The following is an 18,016-nucleotide window of genomic DNA, read 5'->3' as shown; positions in this document are numbered from 1 at the left end:
TGTATCGATGCTTTCTGTACTTTCTCTTTATGAATCTCATCAGTTTGGTACTTTTGTATCGATGCTTTCTGTACTTTCTCTTTATGAATCTCATCAGTTTGGTACTTTTGTATCGATGCTTTCTGTACTTTCTCTCTATGACTCTGATCAGTTTTGTACTTTTGTATCGATGCTTTCTGTACTTTCTCTTAATGAATCTCATCAGTTTGGTACTTTTGTATCGATGCTTTCTGTACTTTCTCTCTATGACTCTGATCAGTTTTGTACTTTTGTATCGATGCTTTCTGTACTTTCTCTTTATGAATCTCATCAGTTTTGTACTTTTTCACAGAAGCTTCTTGAACATTAGCTCTATGACTGTCGTTAATTTTGTACTTTCTAATTGATGCATCTTTTACTTTTGTTTGGTAGAGGATATCTGTACTGTACTTTCTTTTCGATGCGTCTCTAGATTTGTCTCTATAATCTTCATCCAGTTGATATCTTTTTAATGCATAGACTCTTTGTTGATCTTTTCGTTTATCTATAAGACATGTACGATCAAAATCGTTATTTAGCTTTGCTTTTTTCTTTCTGTAAACTCTCAAGGTTTCTGAACTTTTTCTTTTTCTTCTCCTCTTTGCAGAGTCGGGAATTTTATCTGGAACAAGCATAGGACTATGATTAATATCTTGAAAATCTGAGTTTTCAAAAAGATTTGGTACCTTTTGATCTATTTCTAAATTCGTTTGTTCTACCCCATTTACCTCAAACTGATTGGTTGTTTTTATAACGGGAAGCTTTTGACGTACATTTAGTTCTGCTACTCTTACACCAGTGATCTCAAACTGTTCAAACATAGTAGCATTCATGGAATTTGCCAACGTTATACAGTGCAAACTAAGCTCTTCTGTTGTACTGAACTCAAGAAGAATACTATTTCCACATCCTGACACTTTACCAAATCTATCTCTAGAATGGGGATCAAAAACATAATATGAATTTCTGTTCTTGATAATAATGTATGTGTTGGCTTTAAATGTAACAAAAGCACCATCTGATTCTGTAAGGGCGCTCTCTAATGCTTCATGGACAGTATAAGTTTGAAAACCAGAATCATGAAGACAATTATTAGAATTGATCAATCCATACAACGAATCATTAAATTCAAAATTAAATTCTTTATTAAAGCATTCGATCTGTCTTGGAATTTCTGCAATTAATACATAATCATTTTGCATGGTAGAGCTCTTTGACAATAACTGATACAGTTCATTTCCTGTATTCAACACAACATTCATGTCATTAACATTCCAATGTTTTGTGAGCTTTACTCTACTATACATCAAGGAAGCAAGACTGTTCAAAACACATTGTTTTCCAGCAGATGCACCGAACTTGGAATGTCCTTGGTGACAGTTACCTTGTAGGATTTTTCTCTCATGTTCATGGTCCTCTGCCCCTGTGCTATAATGATATGCCTCTTCCACAATGATGTCGTCAGATCTTGGACGGCCACATCCAAATGTCTCAATTTTTCTATCAACCTCTATATCGTGTACAGCTGTTTTTGAAAAGGCATTGTTTAAGGCTGTGCTTGCAGACATCTTTGATAAGTTTTCTTTTTGCACGTCCACAGAAAGTACAACTTCGTAATGCGCTCGGTAACAATGTTTCAGATAAATAGCCTCAGATTCTACACTTAATCTGCCGTTTGCCTGCTTTCCTGAAAATCTTGCCCATGATTTGCTATAATCGTCAAAAACAAAAATGTCTGTTTGTAGCAAATGAGCTGCAGCAATAATTTCAACTTCGGTAGCCCATGAACCGTTCTTCAGCATGCCTTTTTTTAAAACATAACTGCAGACTGATTGATATCCTGATCTTAAAAAGCTAAAAAATGTACTTTCATTCTTCAAAAGATGATTAACAATTGTGCTTCTTATCTTGAAATGATGGCATTCTTCACCAAAGATTGCAAATGATATCGCTCTAAAGAAACAATTTCCATCCCCTATTATAGATTTTGTTCTCGAAGGAGCTTTTAGTACCTTGCCAATAGAAATAGATTGTTCTTTTGATCCATTTGCAACAACAATTGAGCTTGCTCTTTTTTTCAACCGTTCTTTTGTGGTGTTTGAAAGTGGACAAAAACTCAATTCGTTTTTTTCACTATCGGTTACATACACTTCATCATCCTCTTTTTGTTTCCTTGCGTTTCCTACTTTTTTCGTTTTTGGTTTCTGCTTCAATACATCAATTAATCGAACTTCCTTTTTTCCATAGTCTGGTTGCGATAACTGCTGAAGTTTGCGTTCGATTTGATTTTGTATATCTGTTGGAATTGAACAACACTTTTTCTCGACTGTATCAATGGACTCGTCATTCTTGTCTCCTGGTATTTTTCGCTTATTTGAAACATTGAATATTTCTTCATATTTCATCTCTTTTTCTATTTCCTCTGTTTTAATTTCATTTTGATTAACTATGCATGCTCCCGTTTCGTGGATTCCTTTCATCAATGTAACTTTTCCTTTGACTTTGGTTTGGGAGTTCAGTTTCAGTTTATTTGTAGCTTTCCTTTCAATATCAACTTTCAGTTTATCTTTATTTTTAAGTATCTGTTTTGGGTTTTCTTCATTACTCACTTTTGTTTCTTTTTCATTGTTCAGTTTTGTGTCAGTTTCATCATTAAGTTTTGTTTTTGTTTCAGTTTCATTGTTTAGTTTTGTTTCTTTTTCATTGTTCAGTTGTATTTCAGTTTCATTGTTCAGTGTTGTTCTTATTTCAGTTTCATTGTTCAGTTTTGTTTCATTTTCATTGTTCAGTTTTGTTCTTGTTTCAGTGTTCAGTTTTGTTTCAGTTTCATTGTTCAGTTTTATTCTTGTTTCAGTTTCATTGTTCAGTTTCATTCTTGTTTCAGTTCTTGTTTCAGTTTCATTGTTCAGGTTTGTTTTTGTTTCAGTTCTTGTTTCAGTTCTTGTTTTAGTTCTTGTTTTTGTTCTTGTTTCAGTTCTTGTTTTAGTTCTTGTTTCAGTTCTTGTGTTTGTTCTTGTTTCAGTTCTTGTTTTTGTTCTTGTTTCTGTGCCAAGGTTTTTTAAAGAGGCCTTGACTAGCCTCTGGCCACTAACGTCGTTAGTTTTGGCCACAGTTCCTGAAATGGAACAAGGGTTTTCTGGGTTTTTTAATGAGTCACCCACTAAACTCAATGATTTCTCAGTCTTCGACTTTGCTTCCCTTTTCTCTTTTGCTTTGGCTGCTTTCTGGGCAGCTGACATCCGTTTAGACCTCATCCTGTAAAAGCCAAAGAAGACAACATTAAAATTTTTATGAGTGTGAGTAATTTTATTTACAGAATTTATATATTTAAATTACAAAACAAAATACATGTATTTCAGTATTTATAGAAAAGTCAACTTTATGCACACTTTGTTAGTTGTTTAAGAACAACAATCCTCAAATCAATTCCACAAATTCAGTAAAATGGAATTTATTTAATAAATGAAAAGTAGCAATTATATATCTAACAAGATGTAATTATAATCGGGGCGATTATAAAGTCTCCCAAACGAACAAGGTCATCATTGGGTGTAGGGATGACCCATATGGGTCAAACTTAACAGATAAAAAGATTTAGAACTTGATTATTTTTTATTTCTGAAGTTTCATGATGGTCCACAGGGGTCTTTTACTATACATTAAGTGAACCAACATAACTCAAGGAACAAGAATATTAATGGTTAAGGGGTGGGGATCTTAACTGTTTTCAAGATATTTGGACACTTCCTGTTTGAGGGGGTCTGGACCACCCCCGGGGCCAATGACCTACATACCATTTGATGCCCCTTGACACCAGGAACAAGAATATATTTGGTTTAGGGGTGGGGATCTAAACCGTTTTCAAGTTATTTGTGCACTTCCTGTTTAAGGGGGGGGGGGGGGGGGGGTCAGGACCACCCCAGTGGCCCGTAACCTACATACCATGTGATTCCCCTTAACACAAGGAACAAGAATATGTATAGTTTAGGGGTGGGGATCTTAACCATTTTCAAGTTATTTGTGCACTTCCTATTTGAGGAGGGTCGGGACCACCCCCATGGCTCATGACCTACACATCATTTGATGCCCCTTAACACATGGAACAAGAATATATATGGTTTAGAGGTAGGGTCATTAACCGTTTTCAGGAGATTCGGGCACTTACTGTTTAAGAGGGGTCAGGACAACCCCCAGGGCCCATGACCTACATACCATTTGATGCCCCTTGACACAAGGAACAAGAATATATATGGTTTTGTGGTAGGGTTCCTACAAATGTAACTGTTTTCAGGATATTTGGGCACTTACTGTTTGAGAGGGGTCCGGACTACCCCCAGGGTCTATGACCTACATGTACATACCATTTAATGCCCCTTGACACAAGGAACAAGAATGTATATGGTTTAGGGGTGGGGATCTTAACCTTTTTAAAGTTATTTGTGCACTTCCTGTTTAAAGGGGGTTGGACAACCCCCAAGGCTGATGACCTACATACCATTTGATGCCCCTTAACACATGGAACAAGAATATATATGGTTTAGGGGTCAGGATTCTAACAGCTCCTGAGATATATGGTCATTTCCAATTCCAGTGGTTGGGGATGACCCCAGGGGTCAGATCTAATAAACCCTATATATTGCCTGTAACAGTCAAATTATGGTTCTGAAAACTCTATTATTATTATCCTTGTCCGTTTTCAAGTTATAACCATTTACAATAGAGTCGTAGATTTTTCTCATTAGGTTGAATGTTAGACCCCACAACCTTTTGCCCCCCCCCCCTCCCCCTTCCCCAGAAAAGTGGTTGGCCAACCCCAAATGAGAAAAATCATCAGACCTATCGTATCCTAGAGTTTTGTACAATTCTGTTTAGCCATCTCTGAGAACTGCGACGGACAAGTTCAGAGCAGGCAAGACGAAAAAGAAGAAGAAGAAACCGTACAAAAACAATAAGTCTCCAAACTTCATTTGGGAGACTTACTTAGACTTTAGGTCACAATTCTGTACCCTTACATTTAACAATTACTTCTAGGTTGCATATTAAAAAAAGCAACATGTTTCATAAATGTAACTTCATAACTATGTAAATATTGTTATTTGGCATTCCATATCCAAGAAATTAATTGAGGCCACACCAATATAATCTCTTGTTCGTCAGACATCTAGTGAAAAAAGGTACAATCAGGCTAGCGATTCAATAATAAAATTGTTATTTCTTGTAGTCAACATTTTAAGATGGTACATGAATTGTACGGACGGTCATTTTTTTTTCCTGATTCTTATCTATTAATTAAAACAATTTAAAATGCCTAAAATAGAGAAAAAACAGCGCAGAATTTCCTGGATGCGGAAAATTAATAATAATATTTAATATATAGTTTTATATATTAATATGAGCGTGCGGGGTCCGACGAACAAGATATTATATTGGTGTATACTGAGGAAAATTATATTCAAGCAAATGCATATTATTAATTAATATATTAAGTGGCACGGAAATAAAGTAGGGAATGGTTAGGACTAAAAAAAATGGACCTTTCTTGTCTTTAGAAAAACAATCAGTGCAAACAAGAGGACCATGGGTCTACACTACTATGACTTTAATTTAATGCAAACCAAAGTTAACATAGATAATGCAAATCACAATTTAAACTATAAAATTATTGATATAAATAATACAATGTACTTCCAATTAATTTTTGAAAGAAAGAAATATAACAAAGAATAACATGTATATCAATGAGTGTTTACTTTCTATATATACATATATAAAGTTCAAATTGACAGAATTATATTTGGTGCAAACAAATTATATTAGAAAATTAAAATGAAATTCCAAATCACACAGCAGGGTGAAAAAAAAAAGCTTTTTATAATTATTCATCGACTTCAGAAGGAGTTTGCTGTTCTCTCTGATGTCTTTTATCATCTTGTCTCGAAAAACTTCACATGTGATAAGCATAGTCATCTAGGAGTTTGGATATAAGTTTGAACTGATCAAGTCATCATGTGTGTACGACGAAGTATCAATCATAAAGTTGTTCTTTGATTCATATTCACCCTTGGTGTCTTTAAGAAATCAGGGATGGCATTTGTAGTAGGAAAGGAGGAATGATTATATAAATACAATGAAAACATATGGCTGGACCAGGAATCGAACTCGGACCATACAACTCTAGTCAGGAGCTCTACCACTGAGCTACCCAGGCCGATATCCACGGTCCATATAGCCCCAACTACTACAGCATTCATACTCTAAAACTGAACAGTATCATTCCAAAGACTATCTGCTTTGGATGACCAAGTGTGAGGGTCCAGGCTTCAAAAGAATGCATTTTTCTTCTACAATTGGTTTATCTGTGTTTGGAAAGGATGGCGAATCTGTTCTGAAAGTATTAAATGCTTTCATTAGTCATTAATACAATTAAATATTGAATTACTTAGAAATTATATGAATAAACAATATTATAGCTTTTAAGTGTTGGTATTTACATTACAGATAATTTTTAAAAAGATGTCTGACAATTAACTAATAAACAAAATAAATTCAATATATCAACCTCTCATTATAACAATATAGCAACAATTCTTACACATTTTCTCATTTATACGTTTGAGAAATCTCGCCATTTGCTGGGATTTCTTTGATTTTATTAACACACAACCCGGGACTCGGGTGCTAATTGACACCTTCGTTATTCCCAATCTTTAATATGTCTTGCATTCAGCACTCACTTCCACATTATTCATGCCATAAATATCAAAAATCTTAATAGATTAGAATAATATCAATACACAAACAAAACAAATTGTAATGAAACAATAATGAAATTTCAAAACTATTTTTGTTTTCCTTTATAAATTTTACAAATAAAATCCTAATCAAATCTTCATCAAAATTGTAAGTATTCACTAAATGTTTGACCCTATCAAAGGGTTGCACTTGTTTCACTTTCCACAAATTCAAATCAACCATACTTGAAAATGTTTCTATTGTAATGATAAAAACTATCATTTAGTTCCTTAAAATATTTTTGTAGGACTTTTTACTCTGTGTGTGTGATTCTAAAATTGCTTTTTTTCCTGAATCCTAAGGATCATGATATGAATAAAACTTTATTCTAAAATATATTAAAAAGTTTGAGCAAAGATAAAGTCATTCCTTTCATAATACTATGGTATAATGATACCATAAATACTATAGTAACCTCAAAATACTATAGTAAACTCCTCATTGTAATGAACAAACTTACAGACAGATGACACTGAACAATAAGAGATCAGAAAAGCTCTGTAAGTTAAATATTTTAAGAGCCCATGCACCACATCCCTTATCCGAACAATATTAATTGTACATATACACAGTATGTGTATATGTACAATTAATTGAAATCATGAAACTCATTCTTCTTAAAGATTGTTGAATCCTTCCTGCAGCTAATGTATATACCTGAGGTCATGGTTTAAACAAAATACAGTAAAACATGGTTATAGCGAATATGCTTATAATGAATTGATGCTTACAGCAAGTGATTTTCATTTCCCGTGACAATATTACGTTGTAAACTTGACGGATATAATGAAATACGCTAATAACAAAGCAAAATTGCCCATCCCTCATGCTTCATTATAACCGTGTTTTACTGTACATGGATTCATTGGTGTTTCAGGACTTTTTAAGACACCATTTCTATTTTCAGTTACATGATACATGTCATATCACCTTTGAAAAAAGCTACGCTCTGTAAAGTGTTTTCAATTTAAAATTATTTTCTTATATAACAATGGTTTAATTCAGATTTAAACTGAGAAACACACAACAAATGATCATAAAATATCACTTGAATTTTCAGTACAGGTGAGCTACAAACAATCGAAGTGCTGACCATATAACAATATATCTAGTGAACATGCTACATGTGTGAATAAATAATTAAAATACTACCTACCTGATAACAAATTGAAATAGTCCAGTTACACTGGATTGACCAATTTTCATAATCTTCTTCTTGTTTTCGTTTACACTTCTGTGCAGCCAAAATAAGATTTTTCTTGTCTGCCAAATCTCACCCGAATGGTGTCTATTGAAACTTAAAGCTAACTCATAGCTCTATAGAAACAGCCAGACTGAAATCTACACCCACTATTTATCGATCGGTCGAAATCTACGGCGGCTGAAAGTGACAGGACTGAAATTGATACGACCTGTTTATTGATTGGTCTGAACCTACAGCGACCTTAGTAAAATCCAGGCTGCACGAAATAATCATGACGATGCCAGACTCAAAGTCTCACAGGAGATGATTTGGCTGATCAACATTCCTTTTGGCTAACGTATTTTTGTACATTAACAGTAATTTGGTGAATTTTACTAACTTTTCATAATCAGTTTATTAATTAGTTAAAGAAAGATGTAAATATAAACAATATAATGCTTTCTTTGATGATTCATGCGGGTTATGAAGGTAGCGATCATTGCAGGGAAAATTTACATAACCCGTGTTAGGATATGTATTTTTCCTGCAATGTCGCTACCTTCATATCCCGAATGAATCATCAAAGAAAGCATTTTATTGTTTAAATAAATCCTTAAACTTAGAGCTGCTTGGTCTGATTGAATTTAAACAACATTTATGCCACTCATGTTATAAGAAAGTGTAAAATAATAGGAATTGCAGTAGTTTTCCCAGTCAATCAAGCCATATTTCATTAAAACGAGGCCCATGGGCCACATCACTCACCTGAGCAACAGTAGACACTGAGACATGATAAAATCAGTTTTATGGAGTTATTATACAAAATATGCAGCATAATACATGTAGATCCTGTATAGATTAAAATTCGTTCCTTCCCTCTGAATATTCTTATGTTTATAATTAAGTCCCTTTTCTAACAGGATGATTGTAAAGTCAAATCACATGTTGAGCATTGCAGTTCTCAAAAAAGATTCAAAACAATTGTTTATATATGGGATATAAATCTAAAAATTTGACACCCCCCATTGTAGCCCAATCCAAACCCCTGGGATCATGATTTGAACAAACTTGAATCTAACCTATGTGAGGAAGCTTCCACACAAGTTTCAGCTTTTCTGGACAATTGATTTCTGAGAAGATTTATTTACCCAGTATACTAGACTTTGACCCGTGCATGCACGGGTTGCACGCACGGGTTGACATTGCATATGATACCGGACATTTACGAAATAGATACATCAACACATCGTATTGTTTACATTTACATAACCAAGCTTAAAGCCTACAATAATGCTATTAATTTCACTAAACTCTGCTTAGTAAGAATAATATAACTGTGTCTTAGGACAGGCCTTCACAACAATTAAAATGCCTCTCTGCATGGTCTAATATACCTGTAATGTAGCAATCAAAACATTGCAGAATCGCTCCGACACGATTTTTGAGAAAATTAATGAAGCTGCATTGAAAATAACAGTTAAATTGTTCATAACAAATCATTTTGAGACTGTAAATACCTTCCATCTAAAATTTTATTTCATATGAATGAAGGATTAAACACTTTTTCACCAATGTTTACTTGCTTTGAATTTACACACTATGCTGATCGACATTCAGAACTCTTGGGATTTTTCATATTAAATGCACTGAGTTAGAGTTATCTCCCTTATTTCCTTTGATAAACAGAATATATGACAAATTTTCAATGAAAATTTACACGTACTTGCATTATCGTTTCTGAATTTATCCATGCAAATGTGATATCGTGGAAACATTAACTAAAGAGCCTCCCGTGATTTAGCGTGAATGTAATGCGCATGCGCAAGATTGTAAAATCAAAAAATTTCAGATGATTTCCAGATTGTTTAAAGGAATTGTCGTTCATTAATAATTAGTGAAGCTTGATTGAGAAAATTTTTTTAAAAATTGGTAATCTTCAAATACCAATGATATTAAAATACTAGTATATAAAACAAAAGACAGTACTCTTCTGATTTCTCGGTATTAAAGCCCAAAAATTTGAGTTTATTATATTAATATAGAAGTATAGATTCCTATGTAAAAAAAAAAAAAAACACCCTTTTGGCCCAAGCCTAACCCAGGAGATCATGGTTGGAACAAGCTTAAATCGACCTCACCTGAAGGTACTTCCACAAAAGTTTCACCTTTCTGGCTAATTGGTTTTTAAAAAGACAATTTTTGAATTTTTTCTTTATACATTTCTATGTTAAAATTTAACACCCAATTGCGGCCCAATGCTCCATGGGGATCATGATTTGAACAATCTTGAATCTACTTTACCTGAGGATGCTTCAACACTTCCAACTTTGAATCCCTTTTGCTTAAGGAGCTTTTGGTTCTAGAGAAGATGTTGAAATGTAAAGTTTATGGCACAGACAGACAGACAGGAACAGATGGTTGACAGACAAAATGCGATCAGAAAAGCTCATTGAGCTTTTAACTCAGGTTAGCTTAAAAGTTGTTAACCAATAGTTGTTACATTTTATGAATTCTAATGTGGATTAATCATATTTTATTAAGTACATGTAAAATATTTTAAAAATATTATCTTTTTGCACTTTAAATTTATATCACATTTGGGCTGTTATATCCCAAATGAGCTATTATATCTGGAACACTAGTAAAATGTACATAATGTAGTAGTCAGTCAAGTTCCCGTTTACATCTACATGTATCTGTCCTTGTCTTGGTCCTACGTACCATGCATATTCCACGTTCAACTTAAAGACACCTCTCGTAAAAGGCAGTGTCCGCCATTTTTCTCTCTCACTGCCCCTATTCTTACAACACCTATATACATGTACGTCGCAGACTTTTTCGCAGTTCAAAGTATTTCGCTGTAGAGGTCTGACATGTGTGAACGTACAGCTTAATTGCCTTACCCTGTTACTCGGTTGCAATGAAGTTATTAAATTTTTGCACTTTTTCCAATGCAGGAGAATACTATCATCAAACATAAAGGTAAATGAATTATTTACAAACATAATATGCAATAAAATAAAACATATGCACAAAATTGAAGGCAACGAATGGAATATTACACGTCATCCACAAGTTTCAGGTCTGACAGACAGACAGATGGATAGACAGACACCAAAGGGTACAACAGTATATCCCTTTCTCCTTCGGAGCAGGAGTACAAAAACGGATAAATCTGTATTTGAAAGTAGAGAACATTTTCCAGAATCTCCTATCTTTACTTTCAATTTCTTTGAAATCGGTCCAGGATGTTTCAACAAGTTACTTGCATTTCTACTTTTCTTGAAAATGTTTAACAAATATTTCAAACAGTGTGAGTTTCTCGTAAAGTGAAAGTCAAACAAAACTTGCAACTGCTTCTCGATGTTGGCAAGAGCCATGTTGTTTATGTAACAGTCACGCTAAACAATAAAACATTAAAAAAAAGATAGAAATTTGGAAAAAAAAATTTCAAATTTGTCATCCATTTTTTATTATTAAAATTCAAACATAGTTTCGTCACTATACAATAAAATGGAATATATAGTTGTCAGTTAATAAAGGTCAGATGACAGGTTCCTTAGAATCTTTTTTGTACCTTCTCATAATGAAGAGTTCCAATAAAATTACTATTTACTATTATGTTAAATCGAAATTGAAGGTGTTTGCAAACATTTAAATCTGGCTTGTAAAAAGGTTAAAGTCTCTCAGTAGTTGTTTTATATTACCGGTCAATCCGACCGATTAGATAAGAAAAATTACCAGACATTTAAAATATTTACCAGTTTTGCTCGTCACCTGGGACCGTCTGATTTAAAAAAAAAATCTGTAATATGTGTTATGGTGCAACTGTTGGGGTGAGCGCAGTATGTGATCAAATAATGAATTACAATAAATCACTAAAAATAAAAGTAGCAACGTAATGTAAATAAATTTAATTGCAAATTAAAATAAGACGTGCCTTCTTTTTTTTCAGCGAATTTTCAATTTTCATAATTCATTAGATTTTTTATTTATTTAAAAGTAGAAATCATCTCCGATACAATGTCTTTGAATAATAAAGATTTTAACATAATGATCAATGCAGTTTATTTCCTATTTTCTTGCAGCAGACATTTTTCTTTAACTTGTATATAAAAAATTGACTTATCATAGAGCTCCCCCCCCCCCTTACATATAAAAAAGAATTTGCTTATCATATAAGGATCATGGAGTTGCCCCCCCCCCTTTTGCCCTTTGGGAGATACCATTGAACAGCTAAAGAGCTAAAGGCATACTCCGCACTCCCCATTCCTCACCCCTGATTAGAATTTTCATGATTTTGAGAATTATCTTTTATTTTTCTCCTTGCTTGTTTTAAGGTATCCGATCCATATAAGGACCAAATTTTTCCAGCCTTGAATATCCATCATGTATTAAATACTTTGATATTTATTTCAAGCATTTTCGAGTAGTCGAGTATGATTACCGAGATAAATTTTCAAAAATAATATTAACTTAGCAGTAATTAATTAATGAAGATTGCATTAAGGTCTATGGAGACTAGAACATTTCTTAAAATAAAAAAGTAATTACTAGGAATATCAAAAAATGCTTTAGTGGAAAGATGTATTTTATCATTAGGAATACAAAAACTATTGAAAATAAATTTTATACCGTGTAGATTTTCTTAGAATTAATTTTTATAGAATAAAAGCAAAGGGGGGCAACTCTTCCAAAAAAAAGAAAAGGTCATTAATTAGGACACATTCCACTCTTACATATTGATACTTAAATAGGAAAAGTATGTCCAAGTATACTGAGTATTAAGCCCATACATATCTGTTGTGCACCCAGATTCATTGAATCTGAGGCTATTATAGATCGGATACCTTAAATGGGGCTGCCACGCATTCATCCAAATGAGTGCAAGTTACAACTGTTTCATCTCTGAGGAAATGTCCCCATTCCTTAGCTTTGCAAGATTTTGATAAGATTTTGGTAACAGCGAGTGAAGCAATCTCTAAAAACCAGTGCGCATGGGAAAAAGAATGAGCTAAATTAACCTAAAGATTCATCAAGAAATCAAAATTTTTGAATCTACGTCCCATAATGCACTTATTAAACAAATGATTCTAGATTTTAACGTATGACGTCACAGTGATCTCGCGTTATATTTCCTGCAATAAATTTATAGGTGGATCAAACATCTGTAATGCGTGTACAAGCAATTTAAGTATAGACTGCGATACCTGCCTCTGATGATGTTTTTAATTTATTTGTTTATTTTTTTTTATTTGTGAACAAAGGTTGAATTATTTTATGATATATTTGCTCTCTAACTTCTCACATACTCACATTTTCATCGCATATTGTAATATAAATAAATATATATATTTATTAATATATATATATGTAAATAAATATATAAATAATATATACATGTACAATCCAAAGGCTAGAGAAAAACTTTTAGAAATTATGGATAAAGATGACAGTATATTCCTAGAGGTGCTTCTTATGGAAATAAGGGGTCTTTTTATTTCATATTCATCTCATACTAAAATAGAAAGAGAGAAGATTGAAATCTCCTTATCAGGGAAATAACATCCTTAGAATCTCAAGAGCACACTGATTTTGATGGAGAGATTACATATATACATGTAATTTCAAGAGCCATACTTTTCTGTCATATCACTCCAATTTTAAGCTAAATTTGCATGCATGTATAGAGTGTATAAGTAGGGAAGATTAAAAACATATAGGTCATTTTAACTGAATAAAAAAATAAATAAAGAGAAAATCTATACAGATATTGCATACTGTCAAACCATTAAATTGGAAAATGGGGAATTACAAACCTACAAACAGGGACCGAGTGCACGTATACACCGTATGCAATATGAATGCAAAAAAAAAATATATGAACCAGGAAAAGAATAAAATTCAGATAACAAGGTACAAAAAAATAATTATACTGTATTTATCGTTAAAAATTTTGACCAAATTGAACATAAATTACATTTTACAGACTGATCAATTCTATCTAAAAGTAAAGAACGGTTTTAGGTGGAAGCAAGTCTATGGATTTCCTAAGAATTTCAAGACTTAGAAATCTTGTAATTCTCTCTCTCTCTTTCTCTCTCTCTGTCTGTTTTCTCTAAGACTATCTGTTTTTCTCTGTCTCTTCTCTGTCTATCTGTCTGTCATTCTCTCAATCTGTTCTCTCTGTGTATTTGTCTGTCTCTTTCTCAAATTCTTTATAGTGTTAGTTGATAACTAAATGACACTAAGTTGACAATGATGCAGTGTATGCGTGATTCTTGCTGCACTCCTCACAACGGTAGCACTGTAAAACATATTATTTCAGCAGATTTACAATAACTAGTTAGAGTAATTTCCCATTATTGTGATGTCAAAGTTCATGTTGATTCAGGGACATCTGTCTCTTTAAAAACTACACGAGAAATAAAACTATGCAAAGTATATACTGTTCTATTAACTTAAAAAGCATTATGTTTGTGAAATTCCACATTTTATTTGTTTCTCAAAAGTTTTACTTTGATTCTCGCAACTCGCGAGAGCGTGAGTACGACATTTGAAATGCTTGGAATTGCATTGTGGGTCTGTTTGGAATTGCATTGTGGGTCAAAATTTACTGAGGCTTAAAAATTCTGTCAGATCAATATTTAAGAAATCTATTGTGACTTCACTTGATATTGCATTTAAAAGTGTACAGAGGTTAAAGGACAATAACTCCGCTAGTCTTATATGATGGTTGTGTCAGGAGTATATTTACAATGCAGGTACAAAGTCTCTAATTATTTTTGTCTTGTTCTCGTGAGAGCATGAAATGGAAAACCATATTTATAGGGAACTGCTGTTCAGATAAATACAGGGCATTACTTGTCTAAGTAATTGACACCAAAAAAATCAGTTGAATAATTGTGCAACTAGTCCGAATTTTCTTTTTACACGTACAAGCCTTGCCAGTAGAGCTCGCTTCGCTCGCTTTTAAAGCAAACGGATTTATTATTATTCAACCATAGATTTGGCAGAGTTATAAACTAATTGCAAGTTACCAACTTATACTCAACACTTAAAGTAATAAACATCAGTTGTAATTTTCAATTCACAGTATGTGGTTGCATCATCCATATTCATAACCCCTAACAATAAGCATGATAAGACAGTCGTGAGTTATATCTAATCATAACAGGGGTTAACTGAGGCTGTGGAAGCGTCTTTTTTTCAGTTAGATAATTGTCATTTTAATGCATTTGGGGTTAATTTACACGATTGAGTACTCAAAATACAGGGTGACTTCAACTTATCTTTCGGCGGAAATTCTGGAATGATTTTGTTTAAGACCACTCTAAACGATAGGAAACGTTTTATTGATTGTTTATTTTGCTTTAAACCAATACAACAAATGAGATTTGATGTTTAAAGGAATGTATCTGAAACTAGTTAACTTCCCTGTTTTTTATTTATACATCAATACATCATTTAGTTATATAATAGACATAGGGCACTAATCTGTTTATTGCAATCGTTTATAAATTATTGTATATTAAAGGTTTCTTCCAATCTTTTGTGGTACTATAAAAATGTATGAAATTAAAAAAAGCTAGTGTTTGCATATTTATTGCATATATTAAAGATTTTAACTAAAGTTGTAAACCAAAGTATCTGCCCCCCCCCCCCCCATCCCTAATTTTTTTTTTTTTTAACAGTCTTTTCTTTTAAAATTTTATTAGGAACAGTGATAAAAAATCATAGTACTTACAATTTGATCTAAAGAACAAAATTTAGAGATACAATGCACTTAATACCAACTCCCTGGTTTGAAATTTAAAAAAAATGTTTTTTTTTCCAGTCAGCAACAAAAAGAATAAGGGCCACATTTATGAATATATCATCCATTTTAATTTAGATTTTTCAACTCTGCCCGCGCGCGCTCCTCTTAATGTCCAGCCATATAAGCTGTCATGCAGTTATTTCTTTATTTCAATTTTAAAGAATAGCAATTAAGAAAATTTTGGGACACTGTACATATATCTGTATATACACAAAAATGAACAAAATATATGGTTCAACATATTAAACATTGTATCATATTAATGTGTAAAGTGTTAATTCCTGTGCTTGCGCTAGATATCATCTAGTGGTAAACAATATACAAGGCAAAAAAACCCTTATCTTAACTTGTACATGTAATATGCATGGTACAAAAAGGACAAAAACAAGACAAGGACAGATATACATGCAAACAGGTATGTGGTAGGAACTTGACTGCCTACTCTGGAGGTCCAGGTAAAGGGTTGGGACGTTGGGTATTGGACCAGGGTCAGAGGTCATTTGCATATCAAACATACATGTATATTAACATATAAACTGTCCTAACCTTTAAACGGCTTTTGATAGAAAGTCAGAGGCAATGTGTAAAAGCATAGTTTTGAAGCTGTATCTATTTAGTGAAAAACAATGACACACAAGTTTTAACCATCTATAAAATATTAATAGACTCTATAGAAGTTTGCAGTAGCTACATGTACAACACAGTCCAACAGGCTAAACAAATAAAAGTCATTTTACTTACACGTTTTCAATGTAGGTCTCTCTCTGATATAACCAAAGGCACAAATATAAACAGTACTGCCTTCAAGAATTCTTCGTCACTGGTTCTCAGAGCAACAAGTCTTGTGGTTGTAATAGGACACGCTAGTATATTATTTCGAGCCGGCTGTCAAACAGAAACATGTGGGGCTTCCACCTGCACGAGGAATATTTGCTATTTATGTACTCCCGAACCCGATGGACGAGATTTCGCTCCGCGACACATTCGCACCTCTCATTAAATTAATGTGCTATATATATATGATATAACAGTATCGTATGTCTATTTTTTGCTAGCTATGAGCAAAGCATAGCTTTGATGAGGACAATTGCAAGTTTAATCCTAGACCGAATCTACATATTTCACGAGGCAACCCCCCCCCTCATTTTTTTCCGCATATTTAGAGTATTTTTCATACACTCAGCTGTCAACAGTGTGTCAATTTCCCCTTTTTTCACAGTTCATTGCCCATACATTTAATTTAAAACCGACATTTTAAGGAATCGTTAAAACGAATCCAAAGTAAGTTTTTCGACTCGCATTTTGCAAAAAAAATATATTAAAAAAAATATTCACGCTGTGTTTTAAATATATATCTTATCTTAAAAACAAGTTGTCAAAAAACTATTTCAATGTACATGTTTGTCAAAAACTAAATTCTTCAAAATCTGACACAAAGAAAAAAACCCAGAACAAAACAAACACCCCCCCCCCCAAAAAAAAAAACTAAAAAAAAAAAAAAAAGAAAAGAAAAAGGTAGATTTGAAAAAAATTACGGTATTTAACATATTTTTGTCACGCGTCACAGGGAAACCAGAAATACATCGAAACTGTAAACAGAAAAGAAGCGGAGGTAGACTGACGAAAATTCCATTTGCGGATCTAGATGAGGGGGCGGGGGTGGGGGGGGGGGGTCCTTGGAAAATTAAAACACTAAATTGACAAAGTGATCGGATTTGTATAAAATTAAATCTTAACATCTCGCTGTATTGTGTATTCTCATCATTGGTTCCCAACTTTAATTGAAATGAAAAATGAAATGAAAAAAATTGTTAAAAGATGGTAAAATTCCATCAAATATTTGTAGTACGCCATACTGTTTGTGCTATACGTACAGTAAATTATATTTATATTATATTAGTATATGTAGTAAGGTTATTGATATCAAAAATGTTTATGAAGGTTTTCTCCGTGTGTCTTGAAGCTGTGTGTATAAAGGCTATGCATATAAGATGATTTCGCTTCAAAATAGCCAAATGCATAATTACTATATACAGTGACGTGGGAAGCAAAATTAAAGTGGACCGAAGGAGAACCAAGACTTATCAGAAATCTTGACAAGCAAAAAAAAATTAAAAAGGATTGTTGTTAAGTTATGGTTATGTATTTAAAAAAATCCCTCCCGGTTTCGACGGCCTATGTTATTATTTTATTTTTAGAGCAGA

General features: G+C 33.1%; 1 protein-coding gene across 1 annotated transcript; it reads right to left on the bottom strand.

Moving 5' to 3' along the window:
• Positions 1 to 583: 583 nt before the first annotated feature.
• On the bottom strand, positions 584 to 16,705 carry LOC128160911 (uncharacterized). Its single transcript, XM_052824204.1, has 4 exons — positions 16,554 to 16,705; positions 1,132 to 3,273; positions 792 to 951; positions 584 to 640 (listed from the first exon to the last, which is right to left on the bottom strand). The coding sequence occupies exons 2-4, from the start codon at positions 3,270 to 3,272 to the stop codon at positions 584 to 586; spliced, it is 2,358 nt and encodes a 785-aa protein (XP_052680164.1). The 5' UTR covers position 3,273; positions 16,554 to 16,705.
• Between the last annotated feature and the right edge of the window lie 1,311 nt (positions 16,706 to 18,016).

The sequence above is a fragment of the Crassostrea angulata genome, chromosome 8 (assembly GCF_025612915.1).
Source record: "Crassostrea angulata isolate pt1a10 chromosome 8, ASM2561291v2, whole genome shotgun sequence".
Taxonomy (NCBI): domain Eukaryota; kingdom Metazoa; phylum Mollusca; class Bivalvia; order Ostreida; family Ostreidae; genus Magallana; species Magallana angulata.
Note: the sequence above shows the minus strand (reverse complement) of the source record. Positions and strands in the feature narration are given on the sequence as shown.